The following is an 18,067-nucleotide window of genomic DNA, read 5'->3' as shown; positions in this document are numbered from 1 at the left end:
TAATTATTTCTTAGAACATAAATCCCCTCTTAACCCAGGAACACACTTTTGCTAATAGCTATTTGAGACTCTAAAGCTCTATTAAGAAAAGCAATTCTTTGCAATTTCTCACAGATTAATGTGAGATTTGGCAATTTGGAGTCAATTAGCTATATGCAACTACCTCAGCAATTTAACTGATCTCTAAAAAATAGAGATGATTTTCTGATACCATTGAACCGCACACTGATAGAAATCAGTAGAAAGTTAATTCCATTTGTGAATAATTTATGTTGAATACTATTCTGAACACAATTGTCTACTTCCAAATTGGTTTCATATGCTATGGCAGTTCAAATTGTACAATTAATTTACAGGTAAATTCAAATGTGATATAAAACATGCATCTCTGACTGACTGGGCTTATTGTCTGAAAGTGAACTCCTCATTTGGGAAGTCTAGACTCCTTGACTTTTCTCTATCAAAACACAGTTTTAATGAATGGCTTGCAGATGTCCCGTACATGTGGGCCCATGGAGGTAATTCGGTGTCTATAGTGGTCCAATCTGGGAACCAGGGGATTGGTAACAAAAGGTTTGGAGTGACATCGCCACCCTCTTTCATCTCCAAACAGGATGGGGTGCTAGATAAAAGCCCCAGAGAGCCTAGGAAATAGAGAGCCTGAAGGAACAAAGTGGACAAAAGCATTGGACATCTAAGGTGCTGAGGAAATTTTACAAAGTATATTTTTGGGCATTATTTAGGATAAAAGCCGTTGTAGTAACAAGAAGCGGTACTGGGGCCACTTCACTGCCAGTGCAGGAGGCTATGTTTGATCATCCTGATAAAATACACATGCACACACCCATGTGTGCGCAGATACACACACACACACACACACACACACACACACACACACACACACACACACACACAGAGATATTGATAGTGCTAAAATCCAACTGTGCCCCCTCCCGTCCTAAAAGCAGAAACAGAGCAAACAAACCATTGCTGCAAAAAGGTCCTGAAGAGTCCAGTCGAAATCCTTATTACAGTATGATACAGCCAATGCCTTAAGAAGAGCCTGTAAGGTCAGAGGGGACAGTGCTGGAGACTTGACCAAAAGCATGCTCCTCTGAGCACACAGCTGTGTACATGGGCTCTTTTTGTTCAAAAGAAAGCATGAAAACATGCAGTCAACCTTCAAGGGACATCTCTAATAATTATCATCACAGTCACAAGAAAAGAGTCAGGCCCTGTAAATGTTGGCATTGAACTACTCTTCCCATGATTTTTTGAGAAATAAACAAGGTAATATACACTGAGTGTACAAAACATTAGGAACACCTAATATTGAGTTGCATCCCTTTTGCCCTCAGAACATCCTCAATTCGTTGGGGCATGCACTCTACAAGGTGTCAAAAGTGTTCCACAGGGATGCTGGCCCATGTTGACTGCAATGCTTCCCACAGTTGTGTCAAGTTGGCTGGATGTCCTTTGGGTGGTGGACCATTCTTGATACACACTGAAAACTTTTGAGCGTGAAAAACCCAGCAGCGTTGCAGTTCTTGACACACAAACCGGTGCGCCTGGCACCTACTACCATACCCCATTCAAAGGCACTTAAATATTTTGTCTTGCATATTCACCCTCAATGGCACACATACACAAAACCTGCAAGTAAGCATTTTGTTTGACGATGTATACCATGTGTATCCTGTACATATGACTAATAAAACAGTAGGATGCTTTTGATGGTTTCCACATCCTTCACTTTCCGCTGAACTCACAAACCAACCCTGGAGGTTTCACAGGAGAGTCCATTTCACTTGAAAGTTAAGATTCCTTTTTTCACGCTTAACTTACTGTACCTGGGGTTAACTGTAGCTGACATTGCTTAATAGCATAGGTTCAAATAGCGTAGGTTCAAATGTGCAGTAATGAGTGATATTTCTTTTCATTTTGTTCTTATCATAGAATAACCATTCAAAGCCACAAAGGGGAGAGATGCAAATGATATCTGATGCAACTGCATACAGTACAGTGAAGATACCTGCATTCAGTGCAGGTAAAAAAAAATCTAAAGCCAGAATATAGCTGGTAGCTATTTACACTTCATTAACTCAGCTTAATGTACTCTCTCTATACACATTATCACAACAACTGGAGAGTAGTGTTCAGGAAATATTTGCATTTAAACGAGGGATTCATGTAAATCCTTTAGGATTTACGGGATTTTTTACACCATGTTTAGCAAATCTAGTATGATTCTTAAATCTCTGGATGAGGGGGGCTTGTATAAAATATGAAAAAACAGAAGTTAAAAAACAGCACATCTGTCTGTATAATTGCACATGCTCTGTGAGAGAAATACATCGGTGCTCTATGAATATAAAATTAAAACAACTGAGGACTGTTTTGTGGCAAAATGTATACGTATAGAAATGTCTGCACTAACATAATTTTTATCTGGACTCACATTTCCATTTCCATTGCCAACAAATACATCCCATAACTTATTATTGGTAAATCTTTGGTCTAACTCTGTAGTCAAACATTAATACACTGCAGAACAATGTATCACATTGAAAGCATGACCTTTGAGGTGGCAACACTGTGACTCAGAAACATTGCATATACAAGCTATTCATCCATATGAATTATGGGTGTACATCTTTTATATAATCACCGATAAAGAATCAATAGAAATAATAATCAAGGGCAGACGGTATTGAGTGAGAGAGCGGCCCTCTATCCATCATGGCTCAGGCAGCAGACAGGACCAACTCCTCACTGGCAGCACCACCATCCATCACAAGGTCACGGGAGGAAGGGTAACGTCAGATTATTTGGAGCACTGCCACTCTCATGGGGGTAACATTGACGATCGCGTAAAATATCAAATGTTATTGGTCGCGTACACATATTTTGCAGATGTTATCGCGGGTGTAGTGAAATGCTTTTGTTCCTAGCTCCAACAGTGCAGTAGAGAAAAAATGATATTTACATTTACATTTTAGCAGACTCTCTTATCCAGAGCGACTTACAGTTAGTGAGTGCATACATTTTTCACACTGGCCCCCCGTGGGAAACAAACCCACAACCCTGGCGTTGCAAGCACCATGCTCTACCAACTGAGCTACAGGAGGCCTACAAGCACGATATCTAAGCATGACAGCTAAATCTCTAACATGTAAGCAGATGCAGATGGTATAACACAGGGATGGGCAACTTTGATGTGGGTGGGGGCAACAAAAAATCTGAACTCATCATGAGGGGCCGCAGTGGCTTCCGGGTCTGTGTACCCACATCCATGCCCACACATGCAGTCAGAGCCTAGCCTAACTTTTTGGGGGCCCTAAGTGATTTTTTCTTTAAATCTCTGTCTTTTGCCATGGGGTGTAGAGAAAATGTAGCAATTTTATAACTACTTTAATGCAATTCTACATATTGTGTCATTGGGAGGAGAGAAACATTTGCAGTTTTACAGCTAATTTCCTGAAATTCTACTCATTTTGCCATAGGGTGGAGAGAAATGTTTGCAGATTTTAATATGATATCTGAGTGAGAGTGACTAATAAAATCAATGGGGGCCCCCCGGTCAGTATTCGACCACGATTATTACAAGTTTAGATCGCTGGCTATACTAACTTACCAATCTAAAAAATGGTAGCTGACATCGGCTAATTGAGTGACTCTCAGTGACTGACATAACAATTGAGAGAAAACTGCTGATGCACAACCAGATGGAAAACTAGCCATTGGTGTAAACTAAAGTGAGCAACAGTTCCAACATCAGAGGATTTGCATCCACAGAGCAAACAGATTGAACATTACATCAACCAAGACAAGTATATCCTGAGAGTGAGACGTTGTGAGGAATAAATGACTAAAACCATGAATATTGACACAGAATGAAATAAACATGACAGTTGTTGTACCAAATGGAAAAGGAGTGATGGAGGGAGAATAACTATCCACAGTGTTGAAAGGGGCCGGATGAGATGAAGATGATATACAGTACAGTGGTTGACAGATTGTTATTCATTTAAAAAAACTGAGAAAATCTGGAAAATCTAGTTATTTATTCATTCTTGAAATTCTTCAAATATTTTTAATTTTAGCCATTCAGACCTTGATAAACCCGACGACACAACAGTGGTAGGCCTGATCACCAACAACGATGAGACAGCCTATAGGGAGGAGGTCAGAGACCTGGCCGTGTGGTGCCAGGATAACAACCTCTCCCTCAACGTGACCAAGACAAAGGAGATGATTGTGGACTACATGAAAAAAAAGAGGACCGAACACGCCCCAATTCTCATCGACGGGCTGTAGTGGAACAGGTTGAGAGGTTCAAGTTCCTTGGTGTCCACATCACCAACGAACTATCATGGTCCAAACACACCAAGACAGTCGGGAAGAGGGCACGACAAAGCCTATTCCCCCTCAGGAGACTGAAAAGATTTGGCATGGGTCCTCAGATCCTCCAAAAATTATACAGCTGCACAGTGGCGGCTCCTGAAAAAATTCTCAGGGGGGGCAATTTTTCTGATGATTTAGGTGACCTACACACATTTAAAAAAAGATATGTCCAGCAACAACATGAAGACAGGGGCAGCATATAAGTCAATGCCAGAAGCATTTATTGACTGATCTCAAAAGTGTTGGCTTACAAAAGCAAAATAAGTTATCACAGTAAAAATAATCAAGGGTGTTCTTTCACATTCCTCAACACTGCATAAACAATATGCATTTCCATAAACAAATGAAATATCAGCTGAAAATACAGCATCTTGGTATTTGTTCAGATTGCAGGATCAACAAGAGCTTTTACCACATTTTTTGCCTCATGGTTGAATTGGAAATATGTGCACCTGAGCATAATTCACAACAAGCAAGCAGGAGCTTTTGAGAGGCTACTGAAAACATTGATGCAAGTTATTGGTAATAAGAAATTTTTATAGACTTCCATATTCTGACCTCTTGTATAGATTTGTGAAAATGAACAGTGATAGACATTTTGCCTGAAAACAGAATTTGAAAATAATTTCTAGAAAAGGTAAACACAGCTATCTGTATGGCTTTGTAAAAATGAACAACCATATTCTGGCCAATTGTATAGATTTGTAAATATGAACAACCATATTCTGGCCAATTGTATAGATTTGTAAAAATGAACATGAACAGATTATTTTATTTTTTTTACTTTTTTTTTAATGAAAAATAACTATTTTAAACAACATCAACTGTGAACTGATTTGGGCGTGTGTGTGTTAAAGAGACAGACAGGGAGGGACAAAGAGAGAGAGAGGCTACATTACTTGTACTGAAACTGTTCTCTTCTCTCTTTCAATGCAGCAAAGCGGTCAATGACTTTCTCATTGAAATCAGGCATGCTGAGGACTAGTTCCCTCTCCATGGAAAGCATGGCCAGTGCATTCAGACGTTCCTGGCCCATTGAATTTCGCAGGAATGTCTTAACTCGTGTCAAAGTTGAGAAACATCTCTCAGCTTCAGCTGTTGTCATGGGAGTAGTTATGAGGATGTTCAACAGAGTCACAGTCTCAGAGAACGTCTCCTGGAGGTTGTAGCTCATGAGAACCTGGTACAGTGCCAGTGCACCACAGTTTGACTTTCTCGTCGTCGGCAAAAAGACCGTTCAGTCTCTCCAAAGGCACACTGGCGATTGAGACTGAGGTTGATTCCGAGATGGGAAGGAACTCAAAAAAGCGCTCCTGCACTTTGTGGTTGCTATCTATGTACCTCAGCACAAGCACCAGCTGTGTCTGTGTAGAAACGTCCGTGGTCTCGTCAGCTTGGATAGCTACGAAGTTCGCCGACTTCCCCTCCTCCACAATATGTTCCCTCATGACCGCTAGCATACACTCCAGTAGCTCGTTTTGAATGGTCTTTGATGTGAACTTCTTTCAAAGAGACAATCGAGTTGCACTGAACGCTAGCCATCTTGATAGTAGTACGTGAATTGATTGACGCTGCTACCCGCTCTTTTCTTAGTTACGTTCATGGTTATGTTACAGTATGACGAAAGCGCGTAAGTGCAAGCCCTCAGAAACCCATAGAGATTGTATTGAAAGCTCTGATATTTGAAAAAAAAAGATTTTACATGAGAGTCTATGAGATACTTCTGGGGCGATTTTCAACCTGACTGAAATCGCCCCAAAAGGGGCGGGGCCATTTGAAGCACGACTTTAGCCTGATTGGACATTTAGTGGCAGATCAGACGTCTAGATTAGAACACTGATAACTACTGTTGCCGTGATATAATTGATTAGAAAAAAAATCCCTTCATTTTCCCGTTTGGCAGTGCGTCGCCCATATCGCCCTAATGAACACACCGCCCCTGCAGCTGCACCATCGAGAGCATCCTGACTGGTTGCATCACCGCCTGGTATGGCAACTGCTCGGCCTCCGACCGCAAGGCACTACAGAGGGTAGTGCGTACGGCCCAGTACATCACTGGGGCCAAGCTTCCTGCCATCCAGGACCTCTATACCAGGCGGTGTCAGAAGAAGGCCCTCAAAATTGTCAAAGACTCCTGCCACCCTAGTCATAGACTGTTCTCTCTGCTACCGCACGGCAAGCGGTACCGGAGTGCCAAGTCTAGGTCCAAAAGACTTCTCAACAGCTTCTACCCCCAAGCCATAAGACTCCTGAACAGCTAATCATGGCTACCCGGATTATTTGCACTGCCCCCCCACCCCCCACCCCATATTTTTACGCTGCTGCTACTCTGTTAATTATTTATGCATATATTTATGTCACTTTAACTCTACCCACATGTACATATTACTTCAACTACCTCAACTAGCCGGTGCCCCCGCACATTGACTCTGCACCGGTACCCCCCTGCGTCTCCCGAGTGGCGCAGTGGTCTAAGGCACTGCATCGCAGTGCTAGCTGTGCCACTAGAGATCCTGGTTCGTATCCAGGCTCTGTCGTAGCCGGCCGCGACCGGGAGACCCATGGGGCGGCGCACAATTGGCCCAGCGTCGTCCAGGGTAGGGGAGGAAATGGCCGGCAGGGATGTAGCTCAGTTGGTAGAGCATGGCGTTTGCAACGCCAGGGTTGTGGGTTCGATTCCCATGGGGGGCCAGTATAAAAAAGTATGTATGCACTCACTAACTGTAAGTCGCTCTGGATAAGAGCGTCTGCTAAATGACTACAATGTAAATGTATATATAGCCTCCCTACTGTTATTTTATTTTACTTCTGCTCTTTTTTGTTGTTGTTTTATTTTACTTTTTTATAAAAAAATAAATGCACTGTTGGTTAAGAGCTGTAAGTAAGCATTTCACTGTAATGTCTGCACCTGTTGTATTCGGCGCATGTGGCCAATAAAATTTGATTTGATTTTAAATGAATCACAACACCAATTATGTATTCCAAAAAAGATTACAGTACACAAGAAACATGATTAAGACACTATGCATGAGTTTCACTATCAATGTCTATTTTAATAAAAAAACACTTTCTATACCCAGAACACAATTACTGAATTAGGAGGCAGAGCTTGTTCTTCAGACAGCATCAGTGCGTCCATTATGACAATTATCCATTTCCTATGGATCTTACTGAAAAGGCTTTCAGTATCTATGCAATTAAAGCAAGCCAATTCAGGAGGAAAGGCGGAGAAAAACATATCTTCTTAATCTTTAAAGTACTTTGGGACCATTTGATGTTAATAGTTTTTTAACCCTTTTTACACTTAACAAAAATATAAACGCAACATGTAAAGAGTTGGTCCCATGTTTCATGAGCTGAAATAAAAGATCCCAGAAATTTTCCACATGGACAAAAAGCTTATTTATATCAAATTTTGTGCAACATTTTCTTTAAATCCCTGTTAATGAGCATTTCTCCTTTGCCAAGATAATCCATCCACCTGACAGGTGTGGGATATCAATAAGCTGATTAAACAGCATGATCATTACACAGGTGCACCTTGTGCTGGGGACAACAAAAGGCCATTAAAATGTGCAGTTCATTTCTCTACCATAAGCCGCCTCCAACGTCGTTGAGAGAATTTGGCAGTACGTCCAACCGGCCTCACAACCGCAGACCATGTGTAACCACGTCATTTTATCTATAGATGGCGGACAGGGTGTATGGCGTCAGGTAGGCAAGTGGTTTGCTGATGCTAACATTGTGAACGCAGCAGGCATAAGCTACGGACTACAAACACAATTGCATTTTATCAATGGCATTTTGAATGCACAGAGATACCGTGACAAGATCCTGAGGCCAATTGTCGTGCCAATCATTGGCACGCTCACCTCATGTTTCAGCATGATAATGCACGGCCCCATGTCGCAAGGATCTGTACACAATTCCTGGAAGCTGAAAATGTCCCAGTTCTTCCATGGCCTGCATACTCACCAGGCATGTTAGGGATGCTCTGGATCAACGTGTATGACACCGTGTTCCAGTTCCCGCCAATATCCAGCAACTTCCCCCTATCCATTGAAGAGGAGTGGGACAACATTCCACATGCCACAATCAACAGCCTGATCAAATCTATGAGAGGGAGATGTGTCACGCTGCATGAGGCATAAATGGTGGTCACACCACATACTGACAGGTTTTCTGATCCACGCCCCTACCTTTTTTAAAAGTTATCTGTGGCTAACAGATGCATACCTGTATTCCCAGTCATGTGAAATCCATAGATTAGGGCCTAGGAATTCATTTAAATTGACTGATTTCCTGATATGAACTGTAACTCAGTAAAATCTTTGAAATTGTTGCATGTTGTGTTTATATTTTTGTTCAGTGTATTATCTCAACTCTACGAGGTCAAGCTCCAGCAAATTAATCACAGAGCATATTTTCAATCACTAAATAGCCAACTTTCATTACGCCTCTCTGGAAGAAGACGGTATTGATTGATGCATATCACCATTGAATGTATTTTAAGAGCAATATTTTAAGAGCTGACAGAATATATTATTGATTGAACTGAACTGGGCTGCACCACTTAAGAGCATTACATATTGTATGCACGTTACAGTGAAATATTATTCAAATTTCACTGTGAAATACCATTCAAAGATTGAATCTGAATCAACAGAAAACCATTTTCAAGGTCAAGAACAGACAACATGGAAACAGGTAAGAAATTAACACATGGAAAACTATCTCCCCAGGATTAATTTGATGTACAGTATATTTGGCCTGCAGGCATAACAGGGCTAAATCCACCAATAATCACTCATATCTAAAGTATTGATGAGATCAATAAACACTATATTAAATATCATCTTCTCCTATGGAATTAATTTAGTGTATCAATGCTTTCTGTTCTAATCAATCAAATCTTTAAAACATTGTTGATCATCTGGGAAGACAACATGTGGCTATCTACATCAGGGAATGTGGTCGCAATGTTGACATTAAGCTGAGAGCCACATACTCTAACAAATTGCAAGATACACGCTCTAATAATATCAACTGCCCTTTAAATTATTGTCTTGAACCCGCACCATTCAATCATCATGTGGAGTTAATTAAGCTATACCAAGAGTAATAAAGAAGATGGATGACGGTCACAGATGCAGGCCCTTACTATGTGACAACATCCCAAGACTTTAAGGTCAGGCCTGGACAATTGATGGAACTGTCACTGTTTCGCCCTATAGTGACAGTGGAGTTCCCCTAAAGAATAGGATTGCTCTTGCTCCGGAGTGAGACTGGGCCCGGCCAGGGGACAAAACAAATGGCCTGTGAGGGATGGGGCGGCCTTGTTCCCACCGTGGGGCATCAGAATTCAATCTGAAGAAGCCATCACTCACTTCACTGTCGTGAATTTTAGGATGTCCAATAACTGGAGAAGCAGCAAGGAGTATTGACTTCCTCTTACGCAATAGGAAAACATCTCAACGGAGATCGTAAGGTTATGCAAAAATATTGCTTTATCTTTTCTTTATCTTATAATTTTATTCCCATTATTTTCACATGCTGAGAGAAGAGGATTTCTGTTCAGTTTTTGTACTCACTATTCCATTACTTTTTCTCAATATGCTTTAACTGAACATCTTTGAGAGTCTGTCCTGTATTATGAAGACTGCATGTGGTAGTGCAGACATTGATTGTTACTTATTTTGAGTCCAAGCTTGAGGAAAGTGGTGGAGAGTTAGTTTTATGCGTTGGGAGTTGTAGTTTCATGTATTAGCTTTATCAGGATTAAGATCCTGAGTGTGGAGTCACAGCACTGGCAACTGCTGCTCCCCAAGGAGATGTTCCCATGTTGATCATTTTATCAGGCGGGACACGAGACACTATGACAAGTCCCACTGACATATCTTTTCTGTCACATGCCTTCACACTGCTGGCTAGTACAGTGTGATCAGAGAGGGAACAAAATATAGTTAGTGACTTACATGCAAAGGTTAGACTGGCCTCTCGGCTCACGATGGTCCCAAAAGAGTTGGAGGCGAGGCACTGATATGTTCCAGCATCTTGGTCTTTGTTCAAATTGCTGATTCGGAGGTTGCCTCCAGACAGGCTGTAGTGTGAGCCTGATTTGGGAGTGATTGCGGTGCCATTCAGTTTCCACCTAAAAACAAAACAAAAAAGAAGTCAGATCCAGAACATTGATAGACAATCTGAGAATTCCAATATTAACTTACATCTATTGTAGATCATGAACTGTACCTTTAGGACAAGATGAAATTCTGACAAAGAACCTCAAAGAACGAAAATGGAGATTTTACCTTCATTTGATTAATAAAAGATCAAGCGATCCCTCAAACCATGCCCCACAGTTTAGCGTTAATCTTAGTAGTGAACTACACTGACGGCCGGAACATCACAGAGCAGAGAAGACTCATTCACCAACAATACACAGCCTCTGTGGCCATTCATCTTGCTAGACACCAAGTCAAACGGCATAAAAATGCAGATTAATCATTACGCTGCAACAATTAAAACTAATGGCTAGGACACTGCATTCTCTACTTTTGCATTCTACACCAGGCTACGAGATTATCATTGGTGTTAGAGGTGATCAATGAAGGATATAATTCACTTATGAAGGCAGGAAATTCCTCAATCACTTCACATAAAGCAGAAAGCTGGTTACGATAACAAAACAACATTTCACAGATGAGTAAGCATTAGGGTTGAATTGCGGGAAACTGGTTACCGAGATTTACCGGGATTTACTTCCCAAAACCACTCCCTTTTCCCGGGATTAATCACTCAGAGAAACCGGTAAATTATAATAAATTATTTATATGAACAGCATGGCGTGTAATGGAACTGTTAAATTATATGCAATGTCTACATCTGGCTTCTCTACGGCCTCTGCATGACGAATAATCAACGCTCAGGGTGGGGACAGACAGTATGGAGCACAGTTCACAATCCATGTAGACCTACAGTGTCATCTCATCATGGTAACTTTTTTTCTTGTGACAGGTAGGCCTACATTTGCTGCAGCATAGCCTATGCTACAGTAATATAAAGACAGAATGCATGTCTAATTTACTGTACCCATATCCATCTGGCTTTCGGGGGTCACCTTATTTTTTAATTGTAAAGATTTTTTTTTAATGGCAGCTGCAGAGTTTAAAAACTATTACTCGAATGTCGTTGCTTTAAATCAGTGAACGAGTGAGCACTCTCTCTCAGTCTTTCTCTCTCTCCATCAACTCCATTCAAATTGCATCCAAAATAGATAACCCTGTTCTAGATTGATATATAGCGCTATATATAGATGTACTAGTCTACCTCTTTCAGGTAATACATTCAATGCAGTGTTAGCCTTATATTTAGCTAATTAATGATGGCTTATGCATAATAAGCTTCTAACTTATAGCCTTTGTCTCTTGAGCAATACGCACGCACGTGCTCTGCTGGACTCTCTCCTTAAAAAAATGCTCCTTAGCTCTTGGACTAGAATAGCTTGCTGAACATTATTTATTTTAGCATTTCTTATACCAATAGACGATTCGAAGAGGAATACAAGCTCTTGTTTGCTTAATGTTAAATACAGCAGCCAATAGAACATACGGGTAGTTTGAAAGAAGAGCGAACGCGCGCGATGACGGTAGGGTATAGCAGTTATTTATTCAGACCCATAACCATTCAATCTTCATGAATAGAAGTGAAAGCCTTCTGCATTTAATTCTAGTCCTATATTATTCATGGTTTCCTTAAATAAAAGTATTTCATTTAACTGTTGAAAGTGAGGAAGGAATGAAGCAACACTAGAGAAAGAGGAGGTAGGATAATAACATTAGGGGAAATATTATGAAAGGTATATATGCGTCAGCCTACTAACTATACAAACAGGCCCAAAATTAAAATCAAATTCGCTAGCCTATACTTGTAACTTTGTAGACCGCATGTGCTGTACCAGAATCGCATGTTCGCTCCCTGCTTTATCATGGTTTGAACTACAGAACCAGTCAAAAGTTTGGACACACCTACTCATTCAAGGGTTTTTCTTTATTTTTACTATTTTCCACATGGTAGAAGAATAGTGAAGACATCAAAACTATGAAATAACACATATGGAATCATGTAGTAACCAAAAAAGTGTTAAACAAATCAAAATATATTTTATATTTGAGATTCTTCAAATAGCCACCCTTTGCCTTGATGACAGCTTTGCACACTCTTGGCATTCTCTTAACCAGCTTCACCTGGAATGCTTTTCCAACAGTCTTGAAGGAGTTTCCACATATGCTGAGCACTTGTTGGCTGCTTTTCCTTCACTCTGCGGTCCGACTCATCCCAAACCATCTTAATCAGGTTGAGGTCGGGGGATTGTGAAGGCCAGGTCTTCTGATGCAGCACTCTATCACTCTCGTTCTTGGTAAAATAGCCCTTACACAGCCTGGAGGTGTGTTGGGTCATTGTCCTGTTGAAAAACAAATGATAGTCCCACTAAGCCCAAACCAGATGGGATGGCGTATCGTTGCAGAATGCTGTGGTAGCCATGCTGGTTAAGTGTGCCTTGAATTCTAAGTAAATCACAGACAGTATCACCAGCAAAGCACACCCACACCATAACACCTCCTCCTCCATGCATTACGGTGGGAACTACACATGCGGAGATAATCCGTTCATCCACACCGTGTCTCACAAAGACACGGTGGTTGGAACCAAAAATCTCAAATTTGGACTCCAGACCAAAGGACACATTTCCACCGGTCTAATGTCCATTGCGCCTGTTTCTTGGCCCAAGCAGGTCTCTTCTTCTTATTAGTGTCCTTTAGTAGTGGTTTATTTGCAGCAATTCGACCATGAAGGCCTGATTCACACAGTCCCCTCTGAACAGTTGATGTTGAGATGTGTCTGTGACTTGAACTCTGTGAAGCATTTATTTGGGCTGCAATTTCTGAGGCTGGTAACTCTAATGAACTTATCCTCTGCAGCAGAGGTAACTCTGAGACTTCCATTCCTGTGGAGGTCATCATGAGAGCCAGTTTCATCATAGCGCTTGATGGTTTTTGCGACTGCATTTGAAGAAACTTTCAAAGTTCTTGAAATATTCCGTATTGACTGACCTTCATGTCTTAAGGAAATGATGGACTGTCATTTCTCTTTGCTTATTTGAGCTGTTCTTGCCGTAATATGGACTTGGTCTTTTACCAAATAGGGCTATCTTCTGTATACCCCCCTACCTTGTCACAACACAACTGATTGGCTCAAATGCATTAAGAAGGAAAGAAATTCCACAAATAAACTTTTAAGAAAGCACACCTGTTAATTGAAATGCATTCCAGGTTACTACCTCATGAAGCTGGTTGAGAGAATGCCAAGAGTGTGCAAAGCTGTCATCAAGGCTAAGGGTGGCTATTTGAATATCAAATATATTTTGATTTGTTTAACACTTTTTTGGTTCCTACATGATTCCATGTGTGTTATTTCATAGTTTTGATGTCTTCACTATTATTCTACAACGTAAAAAATAGTAAAAATAAAGAAAAACCCTTGAATGAGTAGGTGTGTCCAAACTTTTGACTGGTAGTGTATGTGCGTAATTCCAGTCCATATAATACAGTATAATACAATACAGTACAGTAATATAGTTCACACTCAATGATTAGCCTACTGGAGCTAGTTTCATTTATTTACCCAAGAGAGTATATAGCTAGCTACGTCTATGGGCTTTTATGTTTTTCTGTCATGCGTAATGTTCAGTAGCCTATATCATACATGTATTGAATAATGGCACAATCATTTGGGCTTTTTTGGGCTTGGGCTCATTAAATGTCTTTAATGTAGGGCTAATAAAATGTATTTAATGTATGGCTCATCAGACTCAAGTAGCATCAGGCTTGAATTTTCGATCAAAGCACTAATCAAATCCAGATATTGTCCTATTTATATACTTCATAATGCTTTTGAATGGGGAATATATTTAACCCTAGTAAGCATTATAGGTACTAATCACTTTATTGGGATATGGACAATGTAAATCATACATGATTCTCTTTGCCATCACTAGCATAGAGGCGCTGCTGCCTACATACAGACTTGAAAATCACTGGCCACTTTAATAAATAGAACACTAGTCACTTTAATAATGTTTACATATCTTGCATTACTCGTCTCATATGTACATACTGTATTCTATACTATCTATTGCATCTTAGCCTATGCCGCTCTGACAATGACATTGCTCATCCATATATTTATAAATGTATATTCTTATTCCATTCCTTTACTTAGATTTGTGTGTATTAGATATTTGTTGTGGAACTGTTAGATATAACTTGCTACATATTACATGCACTGTCGGAACTAGAAGCACAAGCATTTTGCTACACTCGCAATAACATCTGCTAACCATGTGTATGTGACCAATACATTTTATTTTATTTTATTTGATGATCAGGGTCCAGAGCGATTAATTGCGGAGTATTTATTTGGAGTGAGGAGAATACTTGATTGTCTTTATGGATTCTAAACAGCTCAACAAATAGGGTTACTTTGCCAAAGCATTCGTAAGAATATCTCCATTAGGTTGGTGTAGCTCTGCTTGAATAGATTCAAGGTATTTCATGGTATGATTCACCTGAGATAAGGCATACTAATAAAGGGACAAGTGTAAAAGGTTAATGCCAGGTTAAAAACAAAACGTTTGACATCAATGTCTTTGTTCTCTTTCATCTACCATCTAGACAACTACCAACCATAATAAGCATTTGTATAGAAACTGGGCCTGAGGGTTATCTCTCCCAGGGCTTCATTATAGAGAGGGAAGAATAACTCAGATCCATACATGGTGTTCTTGTGCTATGGCAATTATGACTGGAACAGAGTAAAGATAAGAGGCTAAACATCATTGCTTGAGCAAAAGGCTACATGTAGTTCAAACTAAAAATATATGATTATAAACAGTTCAAGGTGGCTTTCTTCTTACAGAATACAATATGACCATGCCATTGAATACATAGTGCTTATGGGAGTAGCACTGTGTACAAACAACGTCTTCATAGACTTTAACTTATTTACAGGCTAGTACTGTAGACACTGTAGATTTATTATGGTTCAGTGATACATTACCATGCCTACTCCAAATCAGCCTTACAGTACATACGCAAGTCTTTGGTCTCCAGAGCCTCATTACTCTACACTACAGTATGGTAAAGGTCCTCACCAACCGTCTCATAAGGCAACTCAAGCCATTTGCTTACTTCCAATGGAAGAAAAACAAAAACATCAATATTTTACTGCACAGTAGTGAGTCTACTCTAACTACTCAGGCTTTCAGAGAGAGAACCTACAATTGATAAGATGAGAAGAGCCTCTAACATGATCCTTTATCTCAGAGATGTGGTCCTCATCAGATCTCATACTAGGCTGTTTTTGTGTCAGAGAAAAATGTGTATTCCATTAAAAATGAAAGCAGTCTGCCTATTCAAAATTGTTATATTCTTCTTCAACAGAGTGACTCAATAGAGCCAACAATTTGAATATCACATTCCTGCAAGTTCTGGATGAGAGAAGACAGAGCTTTGACTGATATGGTAATAGTGAGAAAACACAAAACTCCACTTCCCTTTAGGTCAACAACGGAACATTAAATTGCACAAGGAGCTTTCTGCGGGAAGGAATAAGTGAGTGAGTTAGGCCAACACACTAAGATGAAAATCCATTGGTCTTGCCACTAGATATTGACCTGACAATCATTGAATGTTGTATTGAATTGAGTCGGGTAATATCACGGCTATGATACATTGAGCAATACATTTAATCAAGTACATGTACATGTTGCAGATGATCTAATAATCTAACAGACTATTAATCATTTTAGAGGGGGACACTGGTATAGCAGCTCCGTTTGTTAAGCACATGCTTTATGCAATCATGTTCCAACAGGATGTCCATACAGTGGTATAATACCATGCCATCTGGCTTATAAGTTTGTAGAATGTTACACGGTCTGTTCCTTTCCTTTAGCCTTCTGCATGGCGCTTTCATTTTGGGGAAAACCAAATAGACCCAGTGCCACAGAACAAATACCATTTTATCCAGAGTAAATATTCTGTTATAAGCTTTATGCTTGTAGGGACAGACAGTTTTAAAGCATATAGGAGGATAAACCACATTTAATGCCCAACCTCTTAGGTCAGCCAGTCACAGTATACGATTGTGTGATGTGCAGTTAATGAACTTTGAAGATGATTTAGTCTGCAGCTGCCCTCAGGAAGACAGTCTTAGAAGGTAGGCAGGCAGCCCATCCTGGCCCAGGCTCTGTGCTCTGACAGGACTGTACAGCGACCTTGACAGGAAACAGCTGATTAGGTCATCCTTTAAGCTGGCTCAATCCCAAGTGTTAAATGTACCAATCATTCTAAATCTCACCCCAGCAATTTCATTGAGCAAACATGATTGATTTGAACCTTGTAGTTGCCAGAGATACAACACACTAACCTTTCGATAGACTAATGAACCGTACAGAGAGAGGAAAAGAGACACTGGCCATGTCTGAATACCCACACTTGCGTCCTAAATAGTAGGCCGTTTGGGTATACAAAAACAAGAGTTTAATAGTATGCGACATTTGGGAAATAAAGTATACTTTAAATGCCTGGATGTCATTCTCATTTCGGCTTTGACAACAGCTGACCAATTAGATATGGGGATGAGCTACCGAAATCAACGAATAGCGGGAAACAACGCAGTCATACATGACGGATTCTCATTATGCGAAAATAAATGTTTAATAGTATGCGACATTCCGAATATCGAGTATGGTTTAAATGCCAGGATGTTATGCTCATTTAGGCTCTTCATCTAGTAGAATTCGATGCACACTTTTCCACAATGCATTGGAAGAGGTGGGCTGCAAATGATAGGCCCTAGTTCTCTTCAAGTAGCCAACAACAAAACTACACTACTTAATTGGGAAGATGCCCTAAGCTTCAGCAGTGGTGTTGAAATGTAGGCTAAGTATTTTTTGTTCTCCTTACAATGATCACGAGTATTGCATCGTAGTCTAAATCTTTGAAAACAGTCTTAACATACATTTTTTACCCAGAGTGGATTTCTGTTTTCTCACTGAAAAGTGTTTCTTGTTCTCTTGGCCTTCGTCAGAGCTTTTAAACTAAATACTAAACCACCTTTTGATTTCTGAATGTGTCGGCACCAGGGACTCGGGATCTGGCTGCGTTATTGATGTCATGTTAATAAGGCCTTTTGATTTTAACAGATTGTTTTAGTTTTGTAATGTAATGTATGGATCAAGCCTTAGCAGTCATTCTGATCTCGTTCCCAATGATCAGTGCTTTAGTTTATTATGTTGCTGTCCAGCGGTTCTGAATTTGCGATGCACCCCGACCGTCAAAGTTTTTCTGCGCAATAACATTTTGATTTGAACATTTGAAAGGTTTTGGGGTGTGTACTAGGCTATTTGATTTAATTTATATATGTTACAGCACTTTGGTTTCACTAATAAATATGTTGAAATGGAACCAAATGATCTGTTTCTGTCTTCAGTCCTTTTTAAATGGGCTAGATGGGCTACATGGACTATGGTATAGGTTGAATGTGATAGTCTGCCTATAACCAGCCTGAGGCATATAGCTCCATTCCTATTCTATTCAGAGTT

General features: G+C 40.2%; 1 protein-coding gene across 2 annotated transcripts in view; it reads right to left on the bottom strand.

Moving 5' to 3' along the window:
- LOC121574819 (contactin-4-like) overlaps positions 1-18,067 on the bottom strand; it is a 231,649-nt gene that overhangs the window by 118,002 nt on the left and 95,580 nt on the right. For both annotated transcript variants that reach the window (XM_041887421.2, XM_041887422.2), the window contains exon 4: positions 10,380-10,555. In XM_041887421.2, the coding sequence (XP_041743355.1) occupies positions 10,380-10,555 (176 nt within the window). The remainder of the gene's footprint in view (positions 1-10,379; positions 10,556-18,067) is intronic.

This window comes from Coregonus clupeaformis, chromosome 10 (assembly GCF_020615455.1).
Source record: "Coregonus clupeaformis isolate EN_2021a chromosome 10, ASM2061545v1, whole genome shotgun sequence".
Taxonomy (NCBI): Eukaryota; Metazoa; Chordata; class Actinopteri; order Salmoniformes; family Salmonidae; genus Coregonus; species Coregonus clupeaformis.
This window is presented reverse-complemented; position numbering and strand designations above follow the sequence as displayed.